Below are 24,312 nucleotides of genomic sequence, written 5' to 3' on the forward strand. Positions count from 1 at the left end.
ACGGATGGGAGCGCAACATGACGACTTGAATTTTCTGCGCCATTTTCTTGACATGTAGCAGCACCACGGTCCTGCTGGCGAGTCATCCTCGCAATAGGGATATACCGGCGTCGAGGCCAAGGACGGCCTGGGATTGTATTTACTTGGCGTTGACGTTTGTATATTTGCCCTAAAACGAACATCGGGTAATGCGGCTGTTGGATTTTGTTCCACTCTTCACACTACCCTGCGGCAGTAGTGGGCACTGCAGAGCTCATGATAGTGAGGGGTCACTATAGTCTATAATGTAGCTATACTAAGGTACGACACACATAGGTTCCTAGAATAAACATTTTGTTGGCACCAAGAGAAACATCGCGCAGTCCCCCGTGTAGTTGATCAGAACAACCAGCCAGCAAGTCGTCTCTGGCATGTTCTGAAACTGGTTGCATGGAAGTCCACCAACGCCACAACGCCATCTCATCCGAAGTCGCGGCTGTTGCTTGGCTCAGACGCAGAACCTGTCATCTGCACACAAGAACCTTCTGCGCTGGGGCACTGCTACTTCGTACACGGGCAGGCATATCGGACGGTTTTCATCTCCCCTTGGACCAGACGTCACAGCCTACGTCATCTTAAAAGCTGTCGTCCTGTCCTGCAGCGGCAGTCGTTTCAGTAAAAGTAGCGATGGCATAACAGTCGACTATACTAGGTGCCTCGTCTAGATGTTCGAGAAGGTTTTGGGAACAATGCCCAGTCCGGGTTCGTTCTGGCCGACTTTTCTCCGGTTCGTCATTTTCTGGTGAGTGTTTTACAACATGGTGTTTGAAGTTTCTCCACTAACACGGACCCAGCCAATCACGACGCCGGAGAAACTTATGGACGATCCCTCTCTCAGTCCAATCAATCTCACACGCCCACCAATCAATCGTTCACTCACACAGTCTCACTCATCTAGCCTCTCACTGAACCGTTCTCGACCATAATTCCAACTGAAGCTCATTCAGGCCTCTCCTTCCTCATATTGATTGGACATCAAACTGTCCCTTCTTCATTTGGTCTCATTCCATTCCACGTTATCCCTGCTCCATTGTGCCAAAAATCCGAGACAAAAGCCCGTAATCATGCCGATCCCGGACTTTGCCAACGAGGCAATCTTCCCAATCTTCGAGGGCCTCCCCATCGAGGAAGCCGGCGCCGCCGATCCACCCTCCTACGCCGCATCGTCGGAGCCGCCCTCCTACGCGCCGCCGGCGCTCGCGCCCTCCGACCCGCCTTCCTACACGGATTCCCAATCCGGCTCCGGCTCCGCCAAAACCTCCGCCTCTTCCTCCACGACGACGGCCGTCACGCGACCAATGCCCTCCTCCCACGACGCGCGGGAAGAATGGTTCCTCATCGCGCAGGTGAAGCAAAACATGACAATCACCAAACCGACCCTCGTCGTCGTCGACCGTCAGGGCACAGAGTTCGCCGTGACGTTTGAGGACCGCGGGATCGATTTGCGGCCCGTTCGGTCGGGCTGGACGATTGTTGTGCCGCGCGGGGTGAGGACGGCGCCCAAGGGCGGGAAGAGGGGGTTCGTGAGGGTTCCGGAGGGCAGGGGCACGGGGGTCAAGTATATACCCGGCGGGCTGGAGCAGATTGGGGAGGTGGGGGCGAGGGTGAGGGAAGATGGCGGGGCGTGGTTGCGGGCTTGTGCTGGGTGTGGGAAGGGCGTTGGGGAGGAGGGGACGGCGTTGAAGAGTTGTACTGCGTGTTGTGTTGCGAGGTATTGTGGCAAGGTAAATCTTTTCCTCCCCCCTTTTTTTTTTTTTTTGACGATTTTGTGTGTTGTTGTTTTAGAGAGGGGGTATTGAGGAGGTTTCTTTTCTTCCCTCTTCTCTTTTTTCTTATGCACTTTGTGGAAACTGATTTGATATTGCCGATGCACTGACCATGGTGGACGATGTAGGAATGCCAAAAGGAGGATTGGAAGACGCACAAGGGGGATTGCAAGGTTCTGAAGGGCATGGCGAACGCGTGGGGGATATGACGCTGCGGGATGAGGGGAGTTTCAGGCGTCAAGAAGGGCCAAAGAAGATGCCCACATCTTGGCGATGTAGATTTGGACTTCGTGCATAGGGTCTTGTGAATAGAATTCACCGTGAAAGGCTCTGGGTAGACGTTTGGAATGGCAGTCACTGTTCAGCACTGACGGAGAGGATGTGAACCAGTTTGGAAAAGGAGGTGGAACCTTGGAAATGTTGAGACACTCGCACACCGATACTGCCCTGGATTTGGTAACATGCAGAGAACCAAACGCTGTTTTTGTTGTGAGACGTCACTCAAAAAGGCGGGTAATGTTGATGGAAACAAGTAGATGGGTATGGTAATTTCACGTAATGCCTTGTAGACTTGTGAAGTTGTGAAGCGATCATTCAGCAGCGAATATCATCGTATTCTAATAAAGTTTGTGATCAAAAGCATAATTAATACCTATTTCTGCAACACAAACCTAGACTCGATCTTCTCCGGCAAATATGGATATGTGGCAAGAAGGTTAATGAGCGAAGAAGAAGAGAAGATGTCACCACCCCCTTGTCATACTGTTTCCCACCCTTACCACCGTAGTTCCAAGAAGGAAAACAGTAAGCTTAGGAGTAATAGATTCGAGCACCAGAAACCTGTGTATTCCACGACACGTGGTCATTGTCGGAGACGCCAACAAGCTCGAGCCCCTGAACGGTACCCGTAGCATTGCAATCCGTCGGCGCGGTGAGATACGCCTTGTACGTCGCGTCCCAGGTCGCAAAGCCGGCCCAGACGGCGGAGAGCCGCCCAATGTTGACGTCCCTCTGGTTTCCCGGCCCGCCGGCGCCCCAGCCGGAGGACCCGCTGGAAGGCGCGGGCTTGATGGAGGTGAAGACGTCGAGCTTGCCGCTGCCCGAGACACTGGAGGTGGGGCCGTCGAGGTAAAAGTAGAGTTGGCATTTTTTGCCGGCGGTGTCGGGCGGGTAGGTGAAGGTGAGGAGGGCGGTGAGGTCGTTGCCTCCGTCGGAGGTGGATTTGGACACGACGCCGGTGCCGGAGGAGGGGGTGATGGCGCCCGTTCCGACGTTGTAGGTGTAAGTTGCTGAGGGGTTGAAGTAGGTTGATCCCTGGCGGATTTGGAGGGGGAAGGCGAGGGCGGAGGTTGCGGCTAGAAGGACGGCGAGGATTTTCTTGGGGAACATTGTGATGAGGGGATGAAGAGGACTTATGGTTGATGTTTGCGGGATGGGATAGAGGATTGTTGGATCTGGTGTTTGGGCAATTAACGATGAGCTGGAGACGATGATGAGAACTGGACAGACACCGAGGATATTCAGAGGGCCTTTATATCTTCTTCTATACGATGGCGGCCTCAACGGGGCACTTAATCTAACTACTTTCATGCAACCAAAAGGTATCAGGCGAACTATCGTGGCGTTCCCCAACTCTGGCCACTCTCACCCAGCGTGGTCAAAGACTATAAACTTAGACCCACCCACGACTTCCCCCCCCCTTCTTACACCCATTCTCACCGACAAGTCTTCGTAAAATGACACAGCCCGACTTGGCTTTCCACATTCAGCCTTCGGTTGAGGTCCCGTCAGCCTACCTCAATTACTGCTGCGAAAGGTGCTCCCGCACAAGTCAACCCAGACCTGGTCAGCTTGACTTGAGGAGCGGTACAGGAATAACAGCCACTAAGACAAGAACGTTAAAGAAGCCTACCTCATCGCACGACGATGTTGAGAAAAGGTCTCCGTGAGGCGTTGACTTGCCGTCGATTAAGGTTGGGGTTTGACGAGCGTTGTGTGGAGGAGGCCCAGCTCGAAGAGCTGAAACCTCTGGGCCAATCAGCATAGTTGGAGTGAGAAGGAGGCGCCCTATCAGAGTATCGTGGGCATGCGTCGTGGTGGCTTCATGACCTAGGTACTCAGAGGTGGTGGCACGGGTCGAGCGCGGTTTGGCTGAGCTTGCATCGGCGTGACCCAAGATGTGCTTTATCTAGGCCCTTGAATTGGGGAAGACATCGTATCTTTAGGGTTCATTTTGAGACAGCCGTTCGTCGTGGAGGTTCATTGGACTGAGTCGATGGGAATGTGAGACCGATGGTCTCAGATGAAGCTATTTGAGTAGTAAGCTTCGGGGCAACAAAAAAGTGCAACTTCTCGAGTCTACTTTACCTTGTGCTAGCTGCGCAAGGGGTTCGAGGAGGCAGCGTAAGACCATTTGAAGAATCCAGGCAATGCAGCATCTCGCCATAGTCGACCCTTCGTCCTTCGAGAGGCCATATAGCTGCTGAGGCTTTTCTACATCACTACAAGGAGACTGTTTCTAAACCTCAACAGGTAGAAGAGTCTGCTCACTTCTCTTCAAGGATATGATGTAAGTGGGACATATACCACATCTCGAACACGTAGCCGCGGCTGACGTGAAGTTTCCGGATGCGAAAGGCACTGATTACTCCCTTGGAGTCTGTGGAGTCTCGCTCTCAAAGCCAGAGGCAAACCTGGTGCAAACTATGCCATCCACGAAGCCGTGTGCGACTCCAAGTGACTGCTGGACTGCCTCGTCTCTTTGTGTCGTTTCCAGGCTGATGTAACATCAAGGGATGCTTCATTGTAGCTATTGTCAAAGACACCAGACACAAAAGATGCTGCGCGATAAACCCTTGAGTTGACCATTGGACCAAATCAAATAAGACCGTGGTGCCGGTCAAGAATTTTCGTCTTGGTTCTTCCATTCCATTGCGTAAATAGTTCCTAGACCACTCATTTCTAAACAAGTCACCATTATTGCAATGTTGGTTCTCGGCCCATTCATCTATCCCGTCGTCTTTGCCTGCCTCGTCACCGCAGCCGATCCCTCTATGACGTCCATGATCAAACGTTCGCATGCTCCTCTGTACAAGGAAGAGCATTGGAACAATCTAATACCCTCATCGTCGATCGCGGACGTCTCAGGAAACCCAACAGCCGGACTTCCAACAATTAGCCTCGGAGTAGCGAACGAGAAGCGAGAGGATCAATCTTGCGTCTCTGTTCATCTTTGTACCGAAAAGGACTGGAAAGGAGACTGCTGGTGGGCCTGCTTCCGAGACGGCCTGGAGACATACCCTAACTGGGACTGGGGTAGTCATGTCAAGTCCGCTCGGCCAGGCGAAGATGCCAAGTGCAAGTTCTTTTTGTAAGTGTCCAAACCTCTGAATTTCCTCATGTCACGGAGGTGAATCAGCACTAACATGACGTTAAGTGGCCCCGACTGTAGCATGCGATCGAAGAAACAAGATATGGAATGGCCCGGGGGAAACTTTGAGCGCTTGGGTGATTTTGGCATAGGGTGCTTCTATTGCATGATGAAGGGATCGAAGAAGTCATACTTGAAATCGGATTGAGTCATGTCAGGCAGGGTTCAAACATAGTAACAAGCAACCTTGGGGCCAACGTAGAAAATTCGGACTAGTCTGCTATTTGAACCCTAGGTATGAGCACAGGTCAACATGAAGAGAGACCACCTTTTTTTACCCTGAGACTCCCTGATCTCTAGTTTTCAATTTCTTTTGCTGCTCCTTGAGTCTCTCCTCGATGGAATTTCCTTCCTCTAGCAAAATGTCATAGTCGTCATCCCTTGGGTCTATGCCGCGCAGGGAAGCACATGCAAGTCAGCCATCCGATGGAGTAGAAGCAATAACGCACTAGTTGACTTACCACGGACGTCGATATTGAACTTTGCAGTTCTCACAGAGATCTCGGCATCATCCAAGTCCATAATTCTGGTGGTAGTAGAATTAGACAAAAGATCATCTCCGTCGGCAAGAAGGAGCACTCTGCGGTCCGGCCAGATGACCGTCTTGCTGAGTGATTCAACAAGGACCAATCGAGTTTTGAAAGGATAATCTACGTTACGGAAGCCGCGAACATCGTCTTTGAAATCTCGGAAGCCCCGAGGGTTATCGGCAAACTCAAAAGTCAAGCAGAGAGACGCGTCATGCCTGAGCGGATTGGAAGATGACTTTCCTGCGATGGCCGTCTTGAGGGACTTGGGTAGCGAAACATCTCGGACTCTCCATATGAATTGCTCCGAAGTTGTGATGCAGGGAAGAAAGATCCCTGACGAAGTTCGGAGAACGGAGAGGAACCTTTGCGTATCACGCCCGGAGCGAATTGTGACCATGGAGCCGTCAACCAGTTGCGATCGGCCTTGACAACATACCCTAGCGTTCAGTACTGGAGCTATGGTCCATATGCCATCCTGATCGTCCCATTCAGATTCGTAGGGTTCGACCCGAGGGCCCTGGAATCTTACAATGGTACCCGTGTCAGTGAATGTCACAACATCCAACATTGCGGTGTGACGCCTTACTTTTCTGGCATTACCATTCGTTCACCCGTCGATTTGAGCTCGACGAGTTTCTGAATGTCATGACGAAGATAGTGCGTCGTTTCCTTATTCGTACTTTTCGTCTTAAATCGAAACTGCGTAATAATTTTCGCACTTTTCGGGATATCAATGAATTTCGATACCGGAACGTGAGGTGTGGGATTGAACACTGTCGCAGCACTATGATATTGAGGATTCCCGCTTTCGACCAACGAGTCGAGGATCAACTTCATATCCGATCTCTATAATACGTCAGAAAAAAAGAATAGTACGCGGACAATGGGAGATTTTCCTACCCCGATAACTCGCCAATTGTTGTGGTCCCCAACAGTTTCGCACCACTGCTGTGGGCTTTAGACGCGTCAGATTATCAACATGGAATTCCAGAGAAAGGGCCTTATACCTTGAAGCTAAGATGGTGTTCCCACCTACCGCCTCGAATACCACGCTGTCATTGCTGTCTCTGTAGCTGCGATTGGCGCTTTGATCATTACCCGAGGTGCTTTCCTTCTTTGATTCCGCACCAAGAACGACTTTGACCGGCTACGGTACCTTGTCAGTTGCCATGGCAGTTGCTGGGTGGGCGATTGCGGAGAGGGTGCGTACAGAGGAAACACTTAATCCGATGGCGTGCTTGAAGCCAATGCGCTCCTGTTCTTCCTCGAGAGTTTCGTTGCCAACCAGAGTCTTGGTCGAAACCAGCATCCCCCCGAGAATGACCTCATGGCAGAAGAATTGTCCTGTGAGGGTTCAGTAACATTGCTCATGACAAGCAAATGAAGAACGTTGGGCCATGGGCCGCGACGTACCAAATCGTTCGTAGAATTTGCGGACGTCCGTCGGGTCCGTATGCTCCTGCCCCTTAATCTTTTCGACGTTGTCTATGAATTCTTGGGTCGGAACGAGATCGTCCGCATTGAGGAATAGAGTGACTCGGGGAAGCTTGGAGGGGAGGTTATAAGCATGGGGTAAGTTGTCAAAAGTTGCTGCTGTTAGCTTACCTTGTATCTGCCAATCATGTTCTTGATGGATTTCTTGTTCTCCGACGACTTCCCACGCTGGGAGTCGAGGGAAGATCCGACAGACATGTTCACGCCCAGTCCTGAGTAGCCAATGGCGATTTTGCTATCCATGGAAGACTTGTCAAAACTGTTGCGAACAAGAGAATGCCGGATATCGCTCTCAACAGTGACGACATCAATTTTGGAGCCATCAGTGACGCCATAGTTGGGAATGGCATCTATAGCAGCGGCTCCCATGGCTTTCTGCACATTGACTGCGCCGTCTGATGTATACATGTAGCCTAGGTTCAGACCTGGCCTAAGACGGAATGCTAGACAGCTGTCAGAAGAAGCTCGCACGACCAAACGTCGATAACAAACCTGGCTTTGGTGCCATCTTGATCTCGTTGGTTGCGGGTTCAAGGTACCAGCCGTGCATGACTTGACAGTTCTTCATGACCAGATTCCATTGCAATTCATCCAGAGATGATGGTGAGCTATTAGAATCAAGGGTTTGAATGGTAAGAAGATGCGAATTGAGTTTGATGTCGAAGCTGTTTACTTACCTAGAACTCTGTGGATTGGAACCGCCTCAGTAAATCATCCAATTTGCAATCTTTAAATGTCTTACCTCAGACTTTGGGGCTTGTTTGTTTCCCCCTGAAGCTGCCAGGGCTGGATTTGACTTGGATTCATCGATGAGAGATGAAGCGTCCCTGAACCTGAGGGTGATTGATGGCACGCTATCCTCATAAGGACAGACCTCGTCCTTGAGTTGACATATGAATCAACAAAGCTTCGAGAGGTTACATGAAGAAATCGCGGGCTCACAAGAAGATCGACGTATTCTCCGAACGCGGTGGTATCAGGGAGAGGGGTTTCATCGGGTAGGCAGAACTGGTGTTTGGTGATGAGCTGCGACCTTGAATGAGGCGTTAGATATGATTATATGGAACGGAAGACAGAGAGAGACTTGCATTGTAATAATTCCATTTCTGAAGTGCCCGAGTGTTTGAGAGCGCAGGCAGCCTACAACAAGAATGTCGCTGCTCGCATCTTCTGGACGCGACTTCATCACTCTGAAAGATTGGACAGCCTGAGTTTTGTCTTTCTTGATCTGGACCACCTTGATGACGAAATTCCCCGACTTGTAGATATCTTGGATTGTCTGCTGATCATGATCCTTTTTGAGTCCGTAGTAGATTCTCACGTCCAACTCGGGCTCTTTCGTTAGCTTTGATACGTGATCCACGTACTCCAAGAGGGTGAGATCATCATCAAGGAGCCTAGAGGAAGGGGAGCTCCAGAAGTCAAACTCCTTGGCCAGACCAATAGCAATCATACCCTCTTTGATCATGGCCATGGAAACATCATCCATACCAACGTTGGCGCTGATACCACATTTCTTTAACAGCACGGCCAACCCGATGGTCCCCACAGAGCTCCCTAGACCTGGGACTGATGTTTTATTGGCTTCTTCATCAGTATTTGACGCTATAATAGCTTTATCGATTCGCTGAAACGTAATAATTATGCCCGAGTCAGGCGGTTTTTTCGTCGCGTCGCTGAATGTTTTGGCACCCGCTGAAGACGGGGGGGTAATGTAAACGCCTTCCATGCCAAGTAAGCGCAATGAAGAAGTTGAAAGAAAGTAGCTGAATAGGATGATGGTGCTCCAGGCCCGCGGTAGCGTCTCAGTGTCTGTTTTGTATCAGGAACACAGCCCTCGGCCAATTCCTCCGACACCAGGCTTTAATTTTCGTTTCCATGGTCGCGTGCGTACCTTCCGGAACCACGAGTACTTCATACCCGAAACGGCCTGGATAGACTCCTTGCCATCGTTTGTCTCACTATGGCTCAGCCGCATGGTGTTAGAGACGGCCTGCTCCCTTGGCGCACTCGGTTCAGCTGGACGAATGCAGGTTGTCTTACCCTGGACTTTGATCACTTCTTAGCTAGACCAGTATAACGAGAGAAACTAGAAGGGCTGCAGCAGACACGAGAGCATCTATATAGCTCTGTCTCGAAGCTCGAGTTATGGCACATTCCTCACTTGCGACAGCATTTCTGATTGATCTTTGACGTGCCGCATTGCAATCATGGCTGTGGGACCTCTAACGGACCTGAGAAATCCTTTGCAGATCAGCCTGCGGGCTCTGGAGGAAAAGTACCCTCAATACCACATTGTGCTTTGGGCTTCCGATGGAGGATCTCCAGAGCTTATGCCCGGAACGCGATGGTTCCGACGAGATAGTGAACTCATCTCGACCAATAACCGCGGCTTCTGGGGCTTCAGTAATGGCACACATCACTACGAATACTACCTCATCATTGAAGGAATCTTTACATATAAAAATAATAAGATGAACTCAAGCAAGTAAGTTTGCATTCTTCGAGTCATAAGCTCTGGTGGCTCAAGCTGATCGTCGATAGTTATTCGACTTTCGTGGCCTCAACTGCCGGATTTGACTTTGAGAAGAAGGAATGCATCATGAAAACCATGTGAGCACAGTATTCTTGACCTCTAGAGTGATTTTTCTCCATCTGATTTGCATTCAGACCCGAATTTTCCAACTCCTGGATGAGCCGTCTCTCCCCGGACATGTGCTTGAAGGATTTGACCTTACCGGGAACTCGGTCCAGCAGTGCCTCGACATATTGGATCAACGATGCCGCGAACCTCAATATTGAGCCGGAGATCCATGACAAGAGGCTGAAGTTGAAGTTGCTCGGTATGCACAAGTTTCACAAGGATAGCGTCCGCGCTCAACTGAATAGCGGCATTCGTTTGCTTGATCTACGTTGTGATGAGGAACGCAGACTACGACACGGTCCAATAGTTCTGGATAAGCAACTCGACGACGTACTCGACCATGTCAAGGAATTCTTGACAGTGAATACGAAGGAGGCGGTCATGATCATGCTCAGTTTCTCGTCCGCGTCCGTGGAGTACGACGACAGCAAGCCTTGGTCCGAGGGTTACAGCATCAAGAACGACGAGGTGCCCAAGAACTTTAACAGGGAGTTGAAGAGGGATATGATTAAAGACGACTTCTTGTACACGGGGAAAGAATGGCCTAAGCTTAGCGACGTCCGCGGAAAGGCGGTCATCTTCCGAGAGTGGGATGTGGAGTCTGATCAAGATCGATGGGGACTGGATTGCCGCTTGCCAAAATGGGAGGCTGTGCGTTGTTCTGGATCATCCACCAAGGCCTGTGATCTCGCTGCTAAGAGATGGAAGGAGCTGAAGAGAGATTTCAGCAGCCGAGACTCGCTTATATCGATCGTGCTGGGGGCTTGCCTGCGTCACGACCCGACGGACGAGGAGAGTTGGGTTCTTCCGCTGGAGACTGCACCCCTTCTTCAGAAGAAGGCAGAAGAATACGTCAAGAAACAGAAGACGAAGTTGAAGCACTTGTGGGTCTATGGCGATGACATGAAGGAAGAAACGAGTATGGCCATTGCGAAGCTGAACTTTTGGGGTTCGGGCGATCAGAAACCCAGTCGGCCAGAGTCGGCCCCTGCTTAGTTGATTACAACTCAGTAATTTGGATTGCCCATGCTGAACTAGAAGTAGCATGAGATTGCTTGATTAATTCTAATACTGTTGCACAATAATCTCTACTAACTTCCCTGAAGGGACGCGACAGGTTGCCAAGATTTTACTCAGCCAGACAAAAACATGGGGGGAAAATGACGGGTTTCACAGAAAAAGGCACACTAGCTCCCGGCAGTTACAGGACGGTTTCTCCAGCAAGGGACCGGACCGATCCCGCCGCGGTATACACTGCTAGGAGGAAACGACACTCTCGAGCGCCATATGAAGCAGGCATCTTGCCAATGCTTGAGGAATGTGCTATGAAGTGTTGAGGACCGCTTGCGGCATGGCTCCATCTGCCGGTGGCAGGGCTGAAGTGAGACCCATTCCTTTTGTCCCCCAGCAGGCGTTCGGTGGCGATGAACGATTTATAAAGACACGGTAAAATAGTCTCTTTACGGCAACTAGGGCCGAATTTGATTATTAATGGGGTTTGTTTTCGGGTACTTATTTTAAGTTCCGAAGTTCATGAGCGAGACCAGTCTGTCAAAGGTGGAATTCGGTCTTGGAATGGTTCGCACGAAGTTTTGAATCAGTGGACTGAGGATCGCCAAAACAGCCAGCCTGAAGTATTACGAGCTGACAGTCGATTACGGCCAACTGCGAAAGCGTCTAGTGCCACCAGATCTAGAACGACTTAAAATTGATATTTCTATACCGAGTTTATATACCCCGCTGACGATCTTTTGTTCGAGGCCTCGTTAGTCCAGCCATACTCATCGCTTTGTCTATCTTGACCTGAGCTGGCCAAGGCAAAGGTCTTGGCCTAGCTCCATTGAATCACGGGTTTGATGACCTTTTTCCACATTATTAGCTTTGGAGACGCGGGGTAGATCGGGTGAACGGCTCAGACGACGTACCTTTCCGGCAGCCATGTCTTGGATGGCCTGGTTCAACTGTGATGCCGGGTAAAACCCAGCTAACTTGTCGATGGGGAACCTGCCTTCATGGTGCATGGAGATCAGTCTGGGAATGATTTCCGAAGGTATCGAATCTCCCTCGATGACGCCAACATATCTCTTGTTGCCAATCAGGAACTCTTGCGGGTCAAGCTTGATTGCGGCTCCAGGAGGCGGTACCCCGACCTGGACGGCTATGCCCAAGGGACCGACGCACGCAATCGTGTCTTCAATGACTTTCAAAATGCCAGTGCATTCCAGAGCGAAAGTTGGACCGCCGTTGCTGATCTTTTTGATGTCCTGTACCACGTTGCTACTCTCTTTCGAGTTTATCGTGTGGGTGGCCCCGAGCTCCTTTGCCAGCTCGAGGCGTTGGGGGACAATGTCGACGGCAATGATTTGTCCGGTCTCGAGGTAGCGGGCAGCCATCAGCGCCGCTAGACCCACACTTCCGAGCCCGAAGATAACAATGGAGTCTTCTTTCCCCGGCTTGACTACGTTCAAGACTGTCCCGGCGCCGGTCTGAAGCCCGCACCCGAGCGGAGCATACAAGCCCATGTGCTCGACCGCCGCCGGCGGGCACCGGACAATTGATTTCTCATTGACGACGGACACTTCGCAGAACGACGACTGCCCAAAAAACTGGCTCCGGACAGGACGGCCATCCGAAGCTAGCCGAGCTGGAGTGCTGCGGTCGCCTACGCGTACCGAGTTGATGTTGATCATTGATGAGTCCGGACAGAACGCAGAATGACCGCTCGTGCAATTTTTGCAAGATCCGCAATAATTGAAGGAGAGGAGAACTGCATCACCAACTGCTAGGTCTTTGATTGTGACGTCTCTGCCAATGTCACGGACGATGCCGGCTCCTTCGTGACCGAAGATGGCTGGGAATTCAATAAAGGGGAGACCGCCTTGCTGGGTAACAATATCCGTGTGGCCTGTGATGTTATCAATAGCCAAGACAACAGATGGGCCACTGGAGTTTTGCTAGGTTTGACGTACACACTCCGCTGTACTTCATCTCGACAAGCACTTCATTTGGCCGAATCTCGTCAAGAATGATTGGGACCAGCTGGAAATCAGCGTTCACTTTGTCCACCACATATGCTTGCGTCTCGATGTTTTTCAGCCCAAGCAAACTCGTCTTGAGGCCTGCAGAGGTGTCTTTTACGTGCTCGATATGTTCGACATGTTCAGTCGCCTTCTTCAGGCCTTGGGGAATGCCCAGGGTCAACCCGAGCGCGGGTTCTTGCGAGATAGTCGTCATCTTTTTTGGCGAATGAGGCTAGCAAACTGATGAGGGTATGAATGAAGGTGCTCATATTATATGTATACGTCGGGTTCGGTATTTATGCGGATTCCGATAAGGGCGTCCGGAAATCATAGACCCGCAGGAAAGGGGAACATTTGCCGCATTTGTCTTGTTATCCAGAAACCTGATGCCGAACACACCCTCGGACAGAGTTCCGCTAAGAAGCACCCCGCATGCTACGTGGTCCGCGCTGCAAGCTTGGCTCAACGGTTGTTACAGTCGGGACTTGTAAATACGGCAGTCCCAGACTCGAACTCCAAACTGCCTATCTTCACAGCTTAGCACAATGCGGGGTACGTGTGGGGAGTGAGGGGAGACTGGGCTTGTGTGGGGGAGCCGTTGAAGTCAGAGGGTGTGGTTTCGCCAACAAAAAAGGGTGAAACTACCAATGGAGTTCATGGGATGAGACCTAAGACCCACGCCTTTGTTTTGTTGATCGAAGGAGGCAGCCCAAAACGTTCCTAGAACATAGATGTGTTGGAATGAACAGCAACTCCCTGTATCCTTTTCATGTTCCGTTCGGAAGCTGGGTTCGGAAGCGACTGTGAGAGTGGGTTCAGGAAACCTGAGTCGGCGCATCTGACACGTGCCGCATCTTTTTTACTTGCCACAGTCCTACAACAAGATCTACGATGTTTCGCTTTTGGGGATGATTGCGATTGTCCAGAACGCGTGAACTTGATACCCTGCATTCGGCAGTCGGACTGTTCAGCACCACAAAGCTTTATTGCTAAGATCTGTTATTCAGCCGATGCCTTAGGTCATGCTCCCCAGTCCCCAATCAACCAATGTTTTGATCAATAATATCCTCTTCTGAATTAGCTATACGTACTCGGGAATTAGTTCCATGTGAATATCAGAATAAGCTTAGATACATACCAATCTCGACCAAAGCGACCGTAGTCTTTTCTGTGTATCGCTCAGAATATTCTGCCGATGGCTTACGAAGGTGCAGAGGGCTAAAAATACTTGCTGTATAGTAAAGAGGCCACTGTGGAAATATCCTGCCAAAAGTGGTTTCCCGTAGTAGCCGAGCTTCGTACTTTCAAGATTGTGACTTCAAAGAATACGTATGTTGCTTGTGGAACTTTCTACCCGAAATTACTGTTACACAATCAGCGAACGGTGTTCCTTAATCTAGCCTCGAGGTAGTTTAATGACCTATTGAGTGTTCAAGAATCAAGATGAAAGGGGCGCTGAGCAGTTGACAAGATGCATTGGTTTCCAATCTCCAAGCAACACGACAGTATGCACCAATCAAATTGTCATTCGTTTTAGCTTTTGTTGATATCAGTACGGCCTGTGGCAGTTGTACTTATAGGTCTTAAAAGGGATAGCCGAGTTGTGAAGTGCTTCGCCTGACCGTGCCGTGGCGGCAAACGGAATTCGTTGCCCGGCGTGCTAGCCCCCGCACCTCCCCGCCTCCTTATGATGCAATTAGCTTATGGTCTCAGTGTGAAAGCCATGCGTTGGTACAACCTCTACGGCTACTTAAGTGAGGGGTTATAATCAAGACATGTTACAAAAGTGGTTGAATCTAGTAAAGGTACAACCTGTATCGGTAGTTCTGATTGACAATAGCAGAAGTTTCATCAACATTGGAACATTTGTGACGGAGAAGCAGCCAACATGAGCGACACTAAGACAGGATCAAGACTTGCCGGCAAGGTCGCCATCATTACCGGTAAGAGCATCCGCACCTCGAATTATACATGTAGTGTTGAGCGTCATGTCCTGACAACCCCCTAGGCGGAGGGCATGGCTTCGGTGAGGGCATTGCCAGGAAATTCGCCCAAGAAGGAGCCAAAGTCCTCATTACCGACATCAATGAGACCGACGGACAAAGAGTGGCGCAAGATGCGCCCGACTCGATTTCCTTCTTCAAGGCAGACGTTACGAGTGCCGAGGACTGGGAGAAGTTGATGGAGGCCGCACAGTCGCGCTATGGACGAGTCGATTGTCTTGTAAATAACGCCGGGACGACGTACCAAAACAAGGTATGATATGCTTCTATCTTTCTCGCAACTCAGCTGCGGGTGGGGAGGGAAGGTACACTGACTTTTGGACACAGCCGACACTCGAGGTAACAGAGAGCGAGTTCGACAGGGTCTTCAACGTCAATGTGAAGGGCATCTTCCTCGGAACCGCGGCTTTCATGCCTCGAGTCATCAAGCAAGGCGAAGGTGGCGTTATGCTAAACATCTCCTCAATCGGAGCTCTGCGCCCGCGGCCTGGACTCGTGTGGTACAATGCCTCCAAGGGAGCCGTCTGCAATGTACACAGAAAATGACTAGTAAGAGGAAATGACAACCTTGACTAATAAGACTACAGGCAACCAAGGGACTGGCGGCTGAATACGGTGCGCACAAGATTCGTGTCAACTCCATCTGCCCTCTTTTGACTGGCACTGGCCTGTAAGTTTGGGTTTCTTGACTCTTTGAAGCCGCTGTTTACATGCTCACAACCATAGATTCGAATCCTTCATTGGTATGAAGGACACGCCGGAAAACCGGCAGAAGTTCATTGGCAACGTTCCCTTGCAGCGATTGGGTGAGATTGAGGACGTAGTAGATGCCTCTTTATTCTTGGCTTCGGACGAGAGCAAGTTTATCACTGGTGTCAATTTGGAGGTCGATGGCGGTAGAGCTATATAATTACACACAAATCTACGCTATATTGGCCACAGGCTCACAGGGGCTGCATCAAAGACAGGCGGGTAGACTTCTGGGGTTTTAAGAGGCCAAACCCAGCAGGTGCCGCGACCAATTGCGTCCGCAATTGCAGTATCATGAACGATAATAGGCCCGGACCAGCATCCGCCTTATCAGGAAGATCATGAAGAGGCTAAGCCTAGACCTGTCTGTTCGAACTTCGGATGTCTAGATCAATTAAGCGATCACAGTCAAGATGTGCCTCTGTTGCTATTACATTCAGCCGATAAGGTCAAGTAGCTCAATTGTGATTGTAAACGTAACTTGAGCGAGGAAGTCAAAGAAGCTGTCTTTAATTGGACATTGCAAGTATTAAATTGCGACAAATTCAGCAGCGTTGCTTTCGCCTTCACCTAGTGACCATAGGAGGAGGGGATATAGCCGATGTAGCTGACTACGCGCAACCTTCGGCTATTTGCCACCCCACAAAGCCGACCTCAACATCGCTAGCTGCTCTTTGTTTAGATGACGTACCTGATAATTTCGGTCATATTTTGAGTGGTTACCTTGCTGTGAAATCGCATCGGTCAAATTTCAGAGGAGTTACTCCTGTTTCGTAGTCGATATTGAAGGTTCAATCTGCAATTGATTTCAACATGGCACCCCGAAGTCTGATGGCGACATTCTGGAGGAGGAATGCAAACGTAGGTCGACCTCCTCACATAGAAACACAGATTGCTAACTTGCTCCCCAGCTGTTGTCGAAGCAACAGTCACGAAAGCTCACCTTGCATGAATATCAATCGCAAAGCATTTTGAAGGAGGCAAGTCTTACTCTTAATCTTCCGAGAGAGACATACCAGCTGAAAGTAAGTCGCTAATGTATCTCTGTTAGTCCGGCATCACAGTACCCCGAGGACACCTTGCACGAACACCGGCCGAAGCTGCAGTGATCGCCAAAGAGCTTGGTAATTACTTATTCCCTCATTCAGACCCTATACTTGGTCCTGACAGGATTAGGCGGAACTTGTGTGCTCAAGTCACAAATACTGAGGGGCGACGGCGAAAATGGAACGTTTGACAATGGTTCAGGAGCTGGCATCCAGTTGGTCAACGACGCAGAAAGCGCCGAGAAAACCGCCAATCGCATGCTCGGACACTATTTGAGAACCGAAAAGTCTATAGGAAACGGCACCTTAATCAACAAACTTCATGTCACGGAGGCTCTCAAGTCTGAAAAGAAGTGGTATTTGGCCATCACGTTCGATCGCGAAAACTACTGTCCGATACTCATCGTGTCCAAACGCGGAGGGCTCGACGTCGAAACGATAGCAACACAGCATCCGAATGAGCTTCATACATTCGCGATTGGGTTCACGGAAGGCATCACACCAGGAATCACTAGAAATGTCTCAAAATGTCTAGAAGCCTCGGCGAAAGAGGCGGAAGATCTGGAGGACATCCTGCGCAGGCTTTACAAGATTTTTAAAACCAAAGACGCCACTTTTCTCGAGATCAAGACGCTAGCCAGCTCGTCCGAGGGAGGGCTGACTTGCATGGATGCCAGCTTCTCCTTCGACGATGCCGCAGCCAAGCGGCAAAAGGCGCTTTTCGCAGAGCGCGACACGGAGCATGAAATCCCTGAAGAGGTCGAAGCTGAAAAGTACGGGTTGGTCTACGTTCGTATGGACGGTGATATTGGTAACGTGGTCAACGGCGCCGGGCTCGCGATGGCGACCAACGATGCCATTGCGCTGCATGGAGGCGCTAGTGCCAACTTTCTTGATGCGGGTGGGCAAGCGACGAAGGAGACCATGGTCAAGGCCTTTGAGATTATTCTGAGGGACCAGAGGGTGAAGACGATACTCGTCAACATCTATGGCGGTGAGCTAGCTGTGAAACCCCCGCTTGGTGTTTGGTTCTCTGGCTGACAATTGTTTTTTTCCAGGAATCACCAGAGGCGACATGATTGCAGAGTCTATTCTTGGTGCGGCGAAAGAGTTGGGTCCGCTTAAAGTCCCCCTGGTGGTTCGACTTCAGGGTACGAACTCTGAGCTGGGGCTGAAAATTGTGAGTTGTTCCCTGACCAATTTGGTGGTATGTCGAGAATGCTGACGAGGACGCGCAGTTGGAGGAGGCAAATTTGGGATTACATACGGAGGCAGATTTTGGGAAAGCCGCGCAAAAGGCAGTAGAATTGGCGCGAGAGGCAAAACCGGTGTCTCTGAATTCGTGAATGACTTTGGATATTTGTGATGGCTCCTGACGACCACTACACACGAATAGAGTCTTGCCATTCCCTCCGAGGATTAAACTGACATTCTCAGATACGTGACCGTAGCGACATGACAATGTATGTTGAAGTTTCAACTTGTTCTCTTCGAAACGCAAAGCTCCTCCATGGATCTCACGGTTTCAGGCTTTGATATCTGATATTACCGACGGCCATCCGAGGCTCCTCTATGCCGCCACGTGCTCAGTTGCCTTCGAAGCTGCGTTTGAAGCTCCCTTTGAAGTCACTAGCTCCGATGGCGCCATTTACAAAGATAACCATCATGTTTGAAAAGCCTTCGAAAGGATAATCCTGTAAAATTTAACTCATATAAAAATTGATTGCTGAAACGGCCACGGACCTAGAGCCTTTAGCCACATTCTAAAGAGCATCTTTTTCGGATTTTCTCTACGTTAACCGAGTCCAGATCGTTCAGACGACTTCGACTGCCAAGGAAAGCATGCCCAAAGTCGTTGATTTCACACTATTTCGATGTTCTCCCTTGCGATGAAGGTTTTCGCTTGCTCGCTTATGGTTGGAGTGCCATACACTTGACCTTAGCTGCGCTGACTACTGCAGGACAAAATCACTCATGCAGCCTATCCAAGCTATAGTTTCACACAACTGAGACTTTGACAACCTCTGTCAGCACCATGCTAGCTCCTTGAGGCATCGAGAGGCATCCCCCGATTGGATCCCGTCGTTTGAGCCAGAAAAGCCGCTGACTCGTTCGTTTGTGATTAATCATTTTTCTACCCGAGACTCACGGCCCTTCCAGCCCTTCAATCTTCAACCGCATATGTCACACCAATTTGGGCTTTGTACCGTAAAAGGTGGATTCTTATCGATTCTAATAGCTTCTCAATGAAATCGTCCTTGGACTTGCGCTCGAGCTTGATCCTTTTGCGTCAAGACGACTGACGCTCGGCCAGCCTAGTGATGACGCTGCAGCTTGAGTATTCTTTGGGAGGTTCAACATACATGCTGAGAAAGTCATTCAATCGCATAAATTTGCCGTCCCAGCCCATGACTTACTGATTCGATTGAAGCGAAGGATCCTCCACATCCCGACGGTTGCGTACAGCCCAGCCACAACACTACCTCTAAGGCGGCATGACGGGGAAGCCGGAAACTCTTGCGGTTGAGCATTTCAAGAGAGAAGTTTTCCATCGACGTCACAAAATTCCCTCATGTATGTCTCTTTCTCTCTCTCTCTCTCCACAACCCGCTTGAGACGGATGCCGGCTTCTGCCTCCCGTCCCGTCATTGCATTGCCTAGCTTAGCCGCTAGGCCGCGCGGTACCGAAGAGGTTTAAGTGATAGACAGTGGCTTGCCATGATGGAGGGAAAAAAAAAACTTTTTTGTCGAAGCTAATGCTGCCTCTCCCACTTCCGTAGTGAGACCCAGACGTGCCCCCTCCCGAGTAGGACGTCAGAATTGAGTTGGCTGGGTGGTTGCGGACGACGGACGACAAACCCTTTTGGGACGGGGAGCGATGGTGTGCTACACACGATTCAACGTTGGACAAGGGGTCAGTGGATGGTGTCGTGCAGTAGAGGGGAGCTATCTACGCGTTCCCACCGTATCCCACGTTGTCCAAGTCCTAACGTGGTTTCGCGCGGAGGGGCTGGCTGGGAAGGGTCGGTGTTAAAAGGTTGACCTTGGAAAAAGCCATCTTTCAAACGGGCATACGGGCTGATGACAGCATCGACCTAGAGCAAACTAAATATGCAAAGTCTGAAGCGATGGCGAAAAGCTGCGTTTGTGATTGGTGTGGCAGCACCAAGACACCATGCAGGAACAGGAAAACGGGGAGGCATGCGTGATTCAAGGCGGCGAAGGAGGACAAAAAAAAAGAAAAGAAGGGTTCTCGGTAAGCCGAAAAAAAAGCGAGAGGGGATCCCTGTCTAGTCTTCCCTGCGTCTGTCGCCAATCGGCAGGCCTTCAAGGGGGGGGACACAGGAGGGCCTCATCACGTCTGGTTCGTTTGTCGGCCCATGCTTTTGTGATTGAATCGACTTGGATCTCCTCGCGAACCCGATTCATGTAGAAATGACACGCGGTCGATATCTGTGCTTTTGGGGGTACTGGGGTCAGATGTCGGGTACGGGTAACACGACAGCTTCTTCAGGCAGGCTGATATGAGCATCCTTGCGAGAGGCAGGGCCAAGTCCATAACTTCACGAAGTAAGTAAATATGTAGGCACATATTAGTTCAGGCAAGTTATCGGAATCGCTCTCACTGAAGAGAGACAGAGAGGACGTCTTGCATCGACGATGGATCGTGAGGAAGAATCTCGTCATTTTCTTCCATCATATTTTACAAATTTAGCATCGCCCATTTCCATCATTTTGTTTGCTGACATCCACTTTTTCCATCCCGCTAAAGCACGACGCAACGCAGCCATCACACCTCCAGCCCATTTCTTAGCCTGATTCTGGCAGGTTGGAAAAGTCTGGGCATTTCTGTTATTTTCCTCGACTCTCCTACGTGCTCGCGTGGCTGTAAGGTGGGCACTGGTGGCCACACCAAGACCCCTCTCCTTTCCTCTTGGGGGAATTCTGGTGAAGTAGTCAGCTGTCCGGACCCCTGTCGTTACTGCACTGCGTCTGCACGACGGTCGATAAGGTATGCAGCTTGTCATTCTGGTGGCCATGTCTAGGAGAAAAAGCAAACAAAACCACCACCTCGGGGCTATTGGGTGACCTGATGTGTCCCGCCCCAAAAAGAAAAGAGAGAGAGAGAGATCTGTGGTTCCAGTCCCTGGACCGTTGGGAATGGGGAGGAGCCTCGCGAGTTACAAAAATGAAGCGGCTTGCTCCACGAGGTTTGCTTGGGAGTTTGTGAATTCTTTGTCCCACCTCGCTCCCGCATAATCCACAGCACGTATCACGTGTGGATGACAAGGTCAAGGTCGCGTATCCTCTTTCATCGCAGTCTACCGGGACGACAATATGGCGGCATCACCAACACCGGCGAAGCCGACGATGGGAGACAAGGTGGTGATTTTCCCGTTGGAGAATGCGGACCAGGTCTCTGTGGTTGCGGTGTCCATTGCCTTCATCATCATACCGACGGTGATGGTGATCCTTCGCCTCATCGCCAGGCGCATGGCGCACAGAGACATGGATGCAAGTGATTGGTGTATCATTGCGGCATGTGTGAGTTGCAATGAGGGCTTACGGCCGGCAATTTCAGATGAGAGGCTCTTACTCACTCTTTTCTGCTAGGTCTTCTCCAATGCCCTGCAAGCCGTCTCTATAGTCGGTGTGATACAATGCGGTGTCGGCGTACATAATGCTGCCATCATACCCAAGTATGGGGTCGGTCCAATCATCAAGTTCCTCAAGGTTCGCATCACCTTTTTCCATCGATCAAGCCTGTCTTGTTTCAAAATGTGAAGCCTGGTGGAGTTGCTAACGCATCTCTCTCTAGGTCCTCGTCGCTCAGCAAATCCTTTGGGCCATCAGTCTCAGCCTCTGCAAGATATCCATTCTCCTACTCTATTCAAAGATCTTCAGCACCAAATTTATGATATTATCAGCGAGGATACTGGCCGCCTTCACCATGATGTGGACCGTGGTCACGGTGCTGATCGCCTTCTTCATCTGCATCCCTCTCTCGGACAACTGGCTGCTCGATCTCAGGAACCGGCACTGCGGGAATCAGCCAGCGGCAGATGGCACGATGGGGGTCTTGAACATAATTACCGACATCATCATCCTCGTTATGCCGATTTCTCACTTGTGGGGTCTGCGATTAGAGATGTACAAGAAGGTAGCCCTCATCATCGCCTTCTCGCTAGGGGTCTTGTAAGTCATGCCTCCACCACCAGAAACATCGTTTTGAACTAATCGTCATTGCCAACCATAGCACTTGCATTGTGTCGGCTCTACGCCTGTACTACCTGGCCAACCTCGTCTATCTCGACGTGACGTTCAACATTCCCAGCGCCCTCATCTTCAGTGCGCTAGAGCCTGGCGTCGGCATTACCCTCGCGTGCATCCCCTTCCTCCGGCCTCTGCTGGGCCGTTCCCAGTACTCGCCAAAGGGTACCGCCAACTACTACAGCTCGAATGGCAAATCCAACGGCATCTCAAATAGGAGGAGCGGCCGCCAAAGCGACGGGTTCGTACTTGTAGAACACCTGTCCGAATCTCAGCAACAACTACAGGGTTACGAGCAGAGGGATGCGGCTCCCACGATGCCCGGCAAGGTCACGTATAGTAGAGGGAGCAGCAGCGTTCGAGATGTAGAGTAGCGTGTGGACATCAAAATGAAGCTTCAATGTTCTCTGGAAAAGACGTTGGGATCGCGACACAATTTTGGCAAAAAAGTGAGACTTTGCTCGGTGAATGAGATTGCATCATTACCGTGTCAAATACTTCCACGAGTGGAAAGCTTGCTCGTCTCCAGAAAACGAATCTCCTGTCCTAGCTTCCTGCTCACTCGATCAGTCTAGGCGGCTCCTTTACATCTTCCGGAAGCTTGCTCCATCGGCTCGTGTAGACCCTGCCATCCTTGATCACAGCCAAAACGTTCTTCTCCGGCTCGTCCAATATCGAGACGTCATCCAGTGGGTTCCCGTTGAGGATCAGCAAGTCCGCCACAAACTTCTCCCTGACCTGACCGAGCACACCCTCCTGCCGAAGCATCCTGGCAGCGTTGACCGTGGCAGATTGAATCACGTGCTTGTTGCTGAGAGCCCGCTGGCGGATGCCAAACTCCCTGCTCTGCTCGGCCTGCAAGGGGCCGAGCAAGTCGGACCCGTGGCAGATGGTGACGCCCGCCTCGGCGGCAATCCTCAACGACTGTAGACCTCGTTTCAAGACCTCCTGGTTCTTGCGCTGGTTCTCCGGGGGCAGAAACCCCCTGTACTTGTCCGACCCCATCGCGTCGTACGTGACCAGCGTAGGGGTCAGCCACACGGCCCTTTCGGCCATGAACTCGGCCGTCTCCTTGTCAATGAAGTTGCCGTGCTCGATGCCCGTCACGCCGTTCTCGACCGCGTGGCGGATCGCCCGCGGGGTATAGGCGTGGGCCGTGACCCAGGTGCCGTAGCTCCGGGCGACCTCGCTAATGGCCCTGATCTCGTCCGCCGTGAACTGCGTGTTCTCGATCCTGTCCGTCGGCGACGCGACGCCGCCGCCGACCATGATCTTGATAAAGTCCGCACCCGTCCTCAGCTGCTCCCTGGTCGCCCTGATACACTCCGGCACGCCGTCGACAACGTTGGAGAGCCCCGATGGGCCTCCGCAGCAGAGCCCCGAGTGGTCGTGGGCACCCCTGCGGTCGCCGTGGCCTCCCGTCTGCGACAAGGCTTGGTTGGCGATGAACAAGCGGGGCCCGGGGAAGACGCCGTCCTGGATCGCCTCCTTCAGGGCGAGAGTGGCGCCGCCGGTATCGCGGACCGTGGTGAAGCCCTTGCTCAGGATGCGACCGCAGACAAACGACTGCCGCAGGTGAGAGACGGTGGCATCCATGTCGAAGCCGCCGTTGAGGCCGGCCTCGCCGGGCACGGAGCTGACGTGGACGTGGCAGTCGATGAGACCAGGGGACAGGTATTTGCCCTGTAGATCGACCACAATGGCATCATCATGATCGCCTGCAACGTCCGCCGGGCTTCCACCGACGCTTTCAATCAAGCCATTCGAGATCTTGACGGTCGTGTTCTCGATGATGACGCCTTTGGCAGTATCCACGACGTTGGCGTGGACAAAGAGGTAGGTGTTTTGCTGCGGGAGTTTCCACGGCTTGATGAGCTTCTCCGGGATCGCATCCGCGGAGTCGGCCGCCCACCGCCGCGGCGAAGTGCGCCGTCGCAGCTCCATGGCGGGTCCGGTGAGGACGGGAGCTTTGCGGACTGTCATGGCCTGGTAGCGGCTGTGGAGGAACACTTGTGAACACACTCTGGTGTGAAGGGAAAGCTCGAAGAATAACAATCCTAACACAATTTCAAGTTTCAATGGCCTGGATATGGTTCATTTTGACGAGAGTTGGAGGGGGGTCGGGCGACGGTGCCGTGGCCGATAAGCGCGTCGGGGCAGTTTGCCGGTGCGGAGTCGGCGATGGATGAGGGAAGCATCCCTGATGTTGGCGATCAGTGCGCGGGAATGTACCTTCCCGAAATGGATGAAGGATTTGACTGTTTGCTCTGCATAACCGGGGTTAGGATCATCAGCCCTTCATGTTGTCACTAAGACGGA

The 24,312-nt window shown here is 51.3% G+C and overlaps 10 protein-coding genes across 10 annotated transcripts; 6 read left to right on the forward strand and 4 right to left on the reverse strand.

Moving 5' to 3' along the window:
* Positions 1–1,103: 1,103 nt before the first annotated feature.
* CORC01_07452 (uncharacterized protein) lies at positions 1,104–2,014 on the forward strand (the record flags this gene model as incomplete). Its single annotated transcript, XM_022619088.1, has 2 exons — positions 1,104–1,643; positions 1,934–2,014. 2 exons carry the CDS (start codon positions 1,104–1,106, stop codon positions 2,012–2,014), a joined length of 621 nt encoding a protein of 206 aa, XP_022474353.1.
* A 601-nt stretch (positions 2,015–2,615) lies between these two features.
* CORC01_07453 (IDI-3 protein) lies at positions 2,616–3,194 on the reverse strand (the record flags this gene model as incomplete). The annotated part of the gene is made up of 1 exon (XM_022619089.1): positions 2,616–3,194. The coding sequence occupies one exon, from the start codon at positions 3,192–3,194 to the stop codon at positions 2,616–2,618; it is 579 nt and encodes a 192-aa protein (XP_022474354.1).
* A 1,595-nt stretch (positions 3,195–4,789) lies between these two features.
* On the forward strand, positions 4,790–5,383 carry CORC01_07454 (uncharacterized protein; the record flags this gene model as incomplete). The annotated part of the gene is made up of 2 exons (XM_022619090.1): positions 4,790–5,175; positions 5,242–5,383. 2 exons carry the CDS (start codon positions 4,790–4,792, stop codon positions 5,381–5,383), a joined length of 528 nt encoding a protein of 175 aa, XP_022474355.1.
* Positions 5,384–5,509: 126 nt separating this feature from the next.
* Positions 5,510–9,237, reverse strand: CORC01_07455 (uncharacterized protein; the record flags this gene model as incomplete). Its single annotated transcript, XM_022619091.1, has 13 exons — positions 5,510–5,622; positions 5,697–6,289; positions 6,352–6,611; positions 6,802–6,912; positions 6,976–7,109; positions 7,179–7,311; positions 7,371–7,702; positions 7,752–7,867; positions 7,937–7,944; positions 8,002–8,139; positions 8,202–8,285; positions 8,404–9,071; positions 9,180–9,237. 13 exons carry the CDS (start codon positions 9,235–9,237, stop codon positions 5,510–5,512), a joined length of 2,748 nt encoding a protein of 915 aa, XP_022474356.1.
* Positions 9,238–9,469: 232 nt separating this feature from the next.
* Positions 9,470–10,899, forward strand: CORC01_07456 (uncharacterized protein; the record flags this gene model as incomplete). The annotated part of the gene is made up of 3 exons (XM_022619092.1): positions 9,470–9,747; positions 9,804–9,872; positions 9,930–10,899. 3 exons carry the CDS (start codon positions 9,470–9,472, stop codon positions 10,897–10,899), a joined length of 1,317 nt encoding a protein of 438 aa, XP_022474357.1.
* Positions 10,900–11,734: 835 nt separating this feature from the next.
* CORC01_07457 (AreB protein) lies at positions 11,735–13,137 on the reverse strand (the record flags this gene model as incomplete). Its single annotated transcript, XM_022619093.1, has 3 exons — positions 11,735–11,764; positions 11,829–12,808; positions 12,873–13,137. The coding sequence occupies 3 exons, from the start codon at positions 13,135–13,137 to the stop codon at positions 11,735–11,737; spliced, it is 1,275 nt and encodes a 424-aa protein (XP_022474358.1).
* A 1,674-nt stretch (positions 13,138–14,811) lies between these two features.
* CORC01_07458 (uncharacterized protein) lies at positions 14,812–15,836 on the forward strand (the record flags this gene model as incomplete). The annotated part of the gene is made up of 5 exons (XM_022619094.1): positions 14,812–14,866; positions 14,932–15,179; positions 15,254–15,457; positions 15,514–15,596; positions 15,653–15,836. The coding sequence occupies 5 exons, from the start codon at positions 14,812–14,814 to the stop codon at positions 15,834–15,836; spliced, it is 774 nt and encodes a 257-aa protein (XP_022474359.1).
* Positions 15,837–16,980: 1,144 nt separating this feature from the next.
* On the forward strand, positions 16,981–18,068 carry CORC01_07459 (uncharacterized protein; the record flags this gene model as incomplete). Its single annotated transcript, XM_022619095.1, has 3 exons — positions 16,981–17,716; positions 17,781–17,902; positions 17,961–18,068. 3 exons carry the CDS (start codon positions 16,981–16,983, stop codon positions 18,066–18,068), a joined length of 966 nt encoding a protein of 321 aa, XP_022474360.1.
* A 2,992-nt stretch (positions 18,069–21,060) lies between these two features.
* On the forward strand, positions 21,061–22,367 carry CORC01_07460 (uncharacterized protein; the record flags this gene model as incomplete). The annotated part of the gene is made up of 4 exons (XM_022619096.1): positions 21,061–21,267; positions 21,337–21,456; positions 21,542–21,918; positions 21,980–22,367. The coding sequence occupies 4 exons, from the start codon at positions 21,061–21,063 to the stop codon at positions 22,365–22,367; spliced, it is 1,092 nt and encodes a 363-aa protein (XP_022474361.1).
* A 184-nt stretch (positions 22,368–22,551) lies between these two features.
* Positions 22,552–23,976, reverse strand: CORC01_07461 (amidohydrolase; the record flags this gene model as incomplete). Its single annotated transcript, XM_022619097.1, has 1 exon — positions 22,552–23,976. One exon carries the CDS (start codon positions 23,974–23,976, stop codon positions 22,552–22,554), a length of 1,425 nt encoding a protein of 474 aa, XP_022474362.1.
* Positions 23,977–24,312: the final 336 nt, after the last annotated feature.

This window comes from Colletotrichum orchidophilum (assembly GCF_001831195.1).
Source record: "Colletotrichum orchidophilum strain IMI 309357 chromosome Unknown Scaffold_60.1, whole genome shotgun sequence".
Taxonomy (NCBI): Eukaryota; Fungi; Ascomycota; class Sordariomycetes; order Glomerellales; family Glomerellaceae; genus Colletotrichum; species Colletotrichum orchidophilum.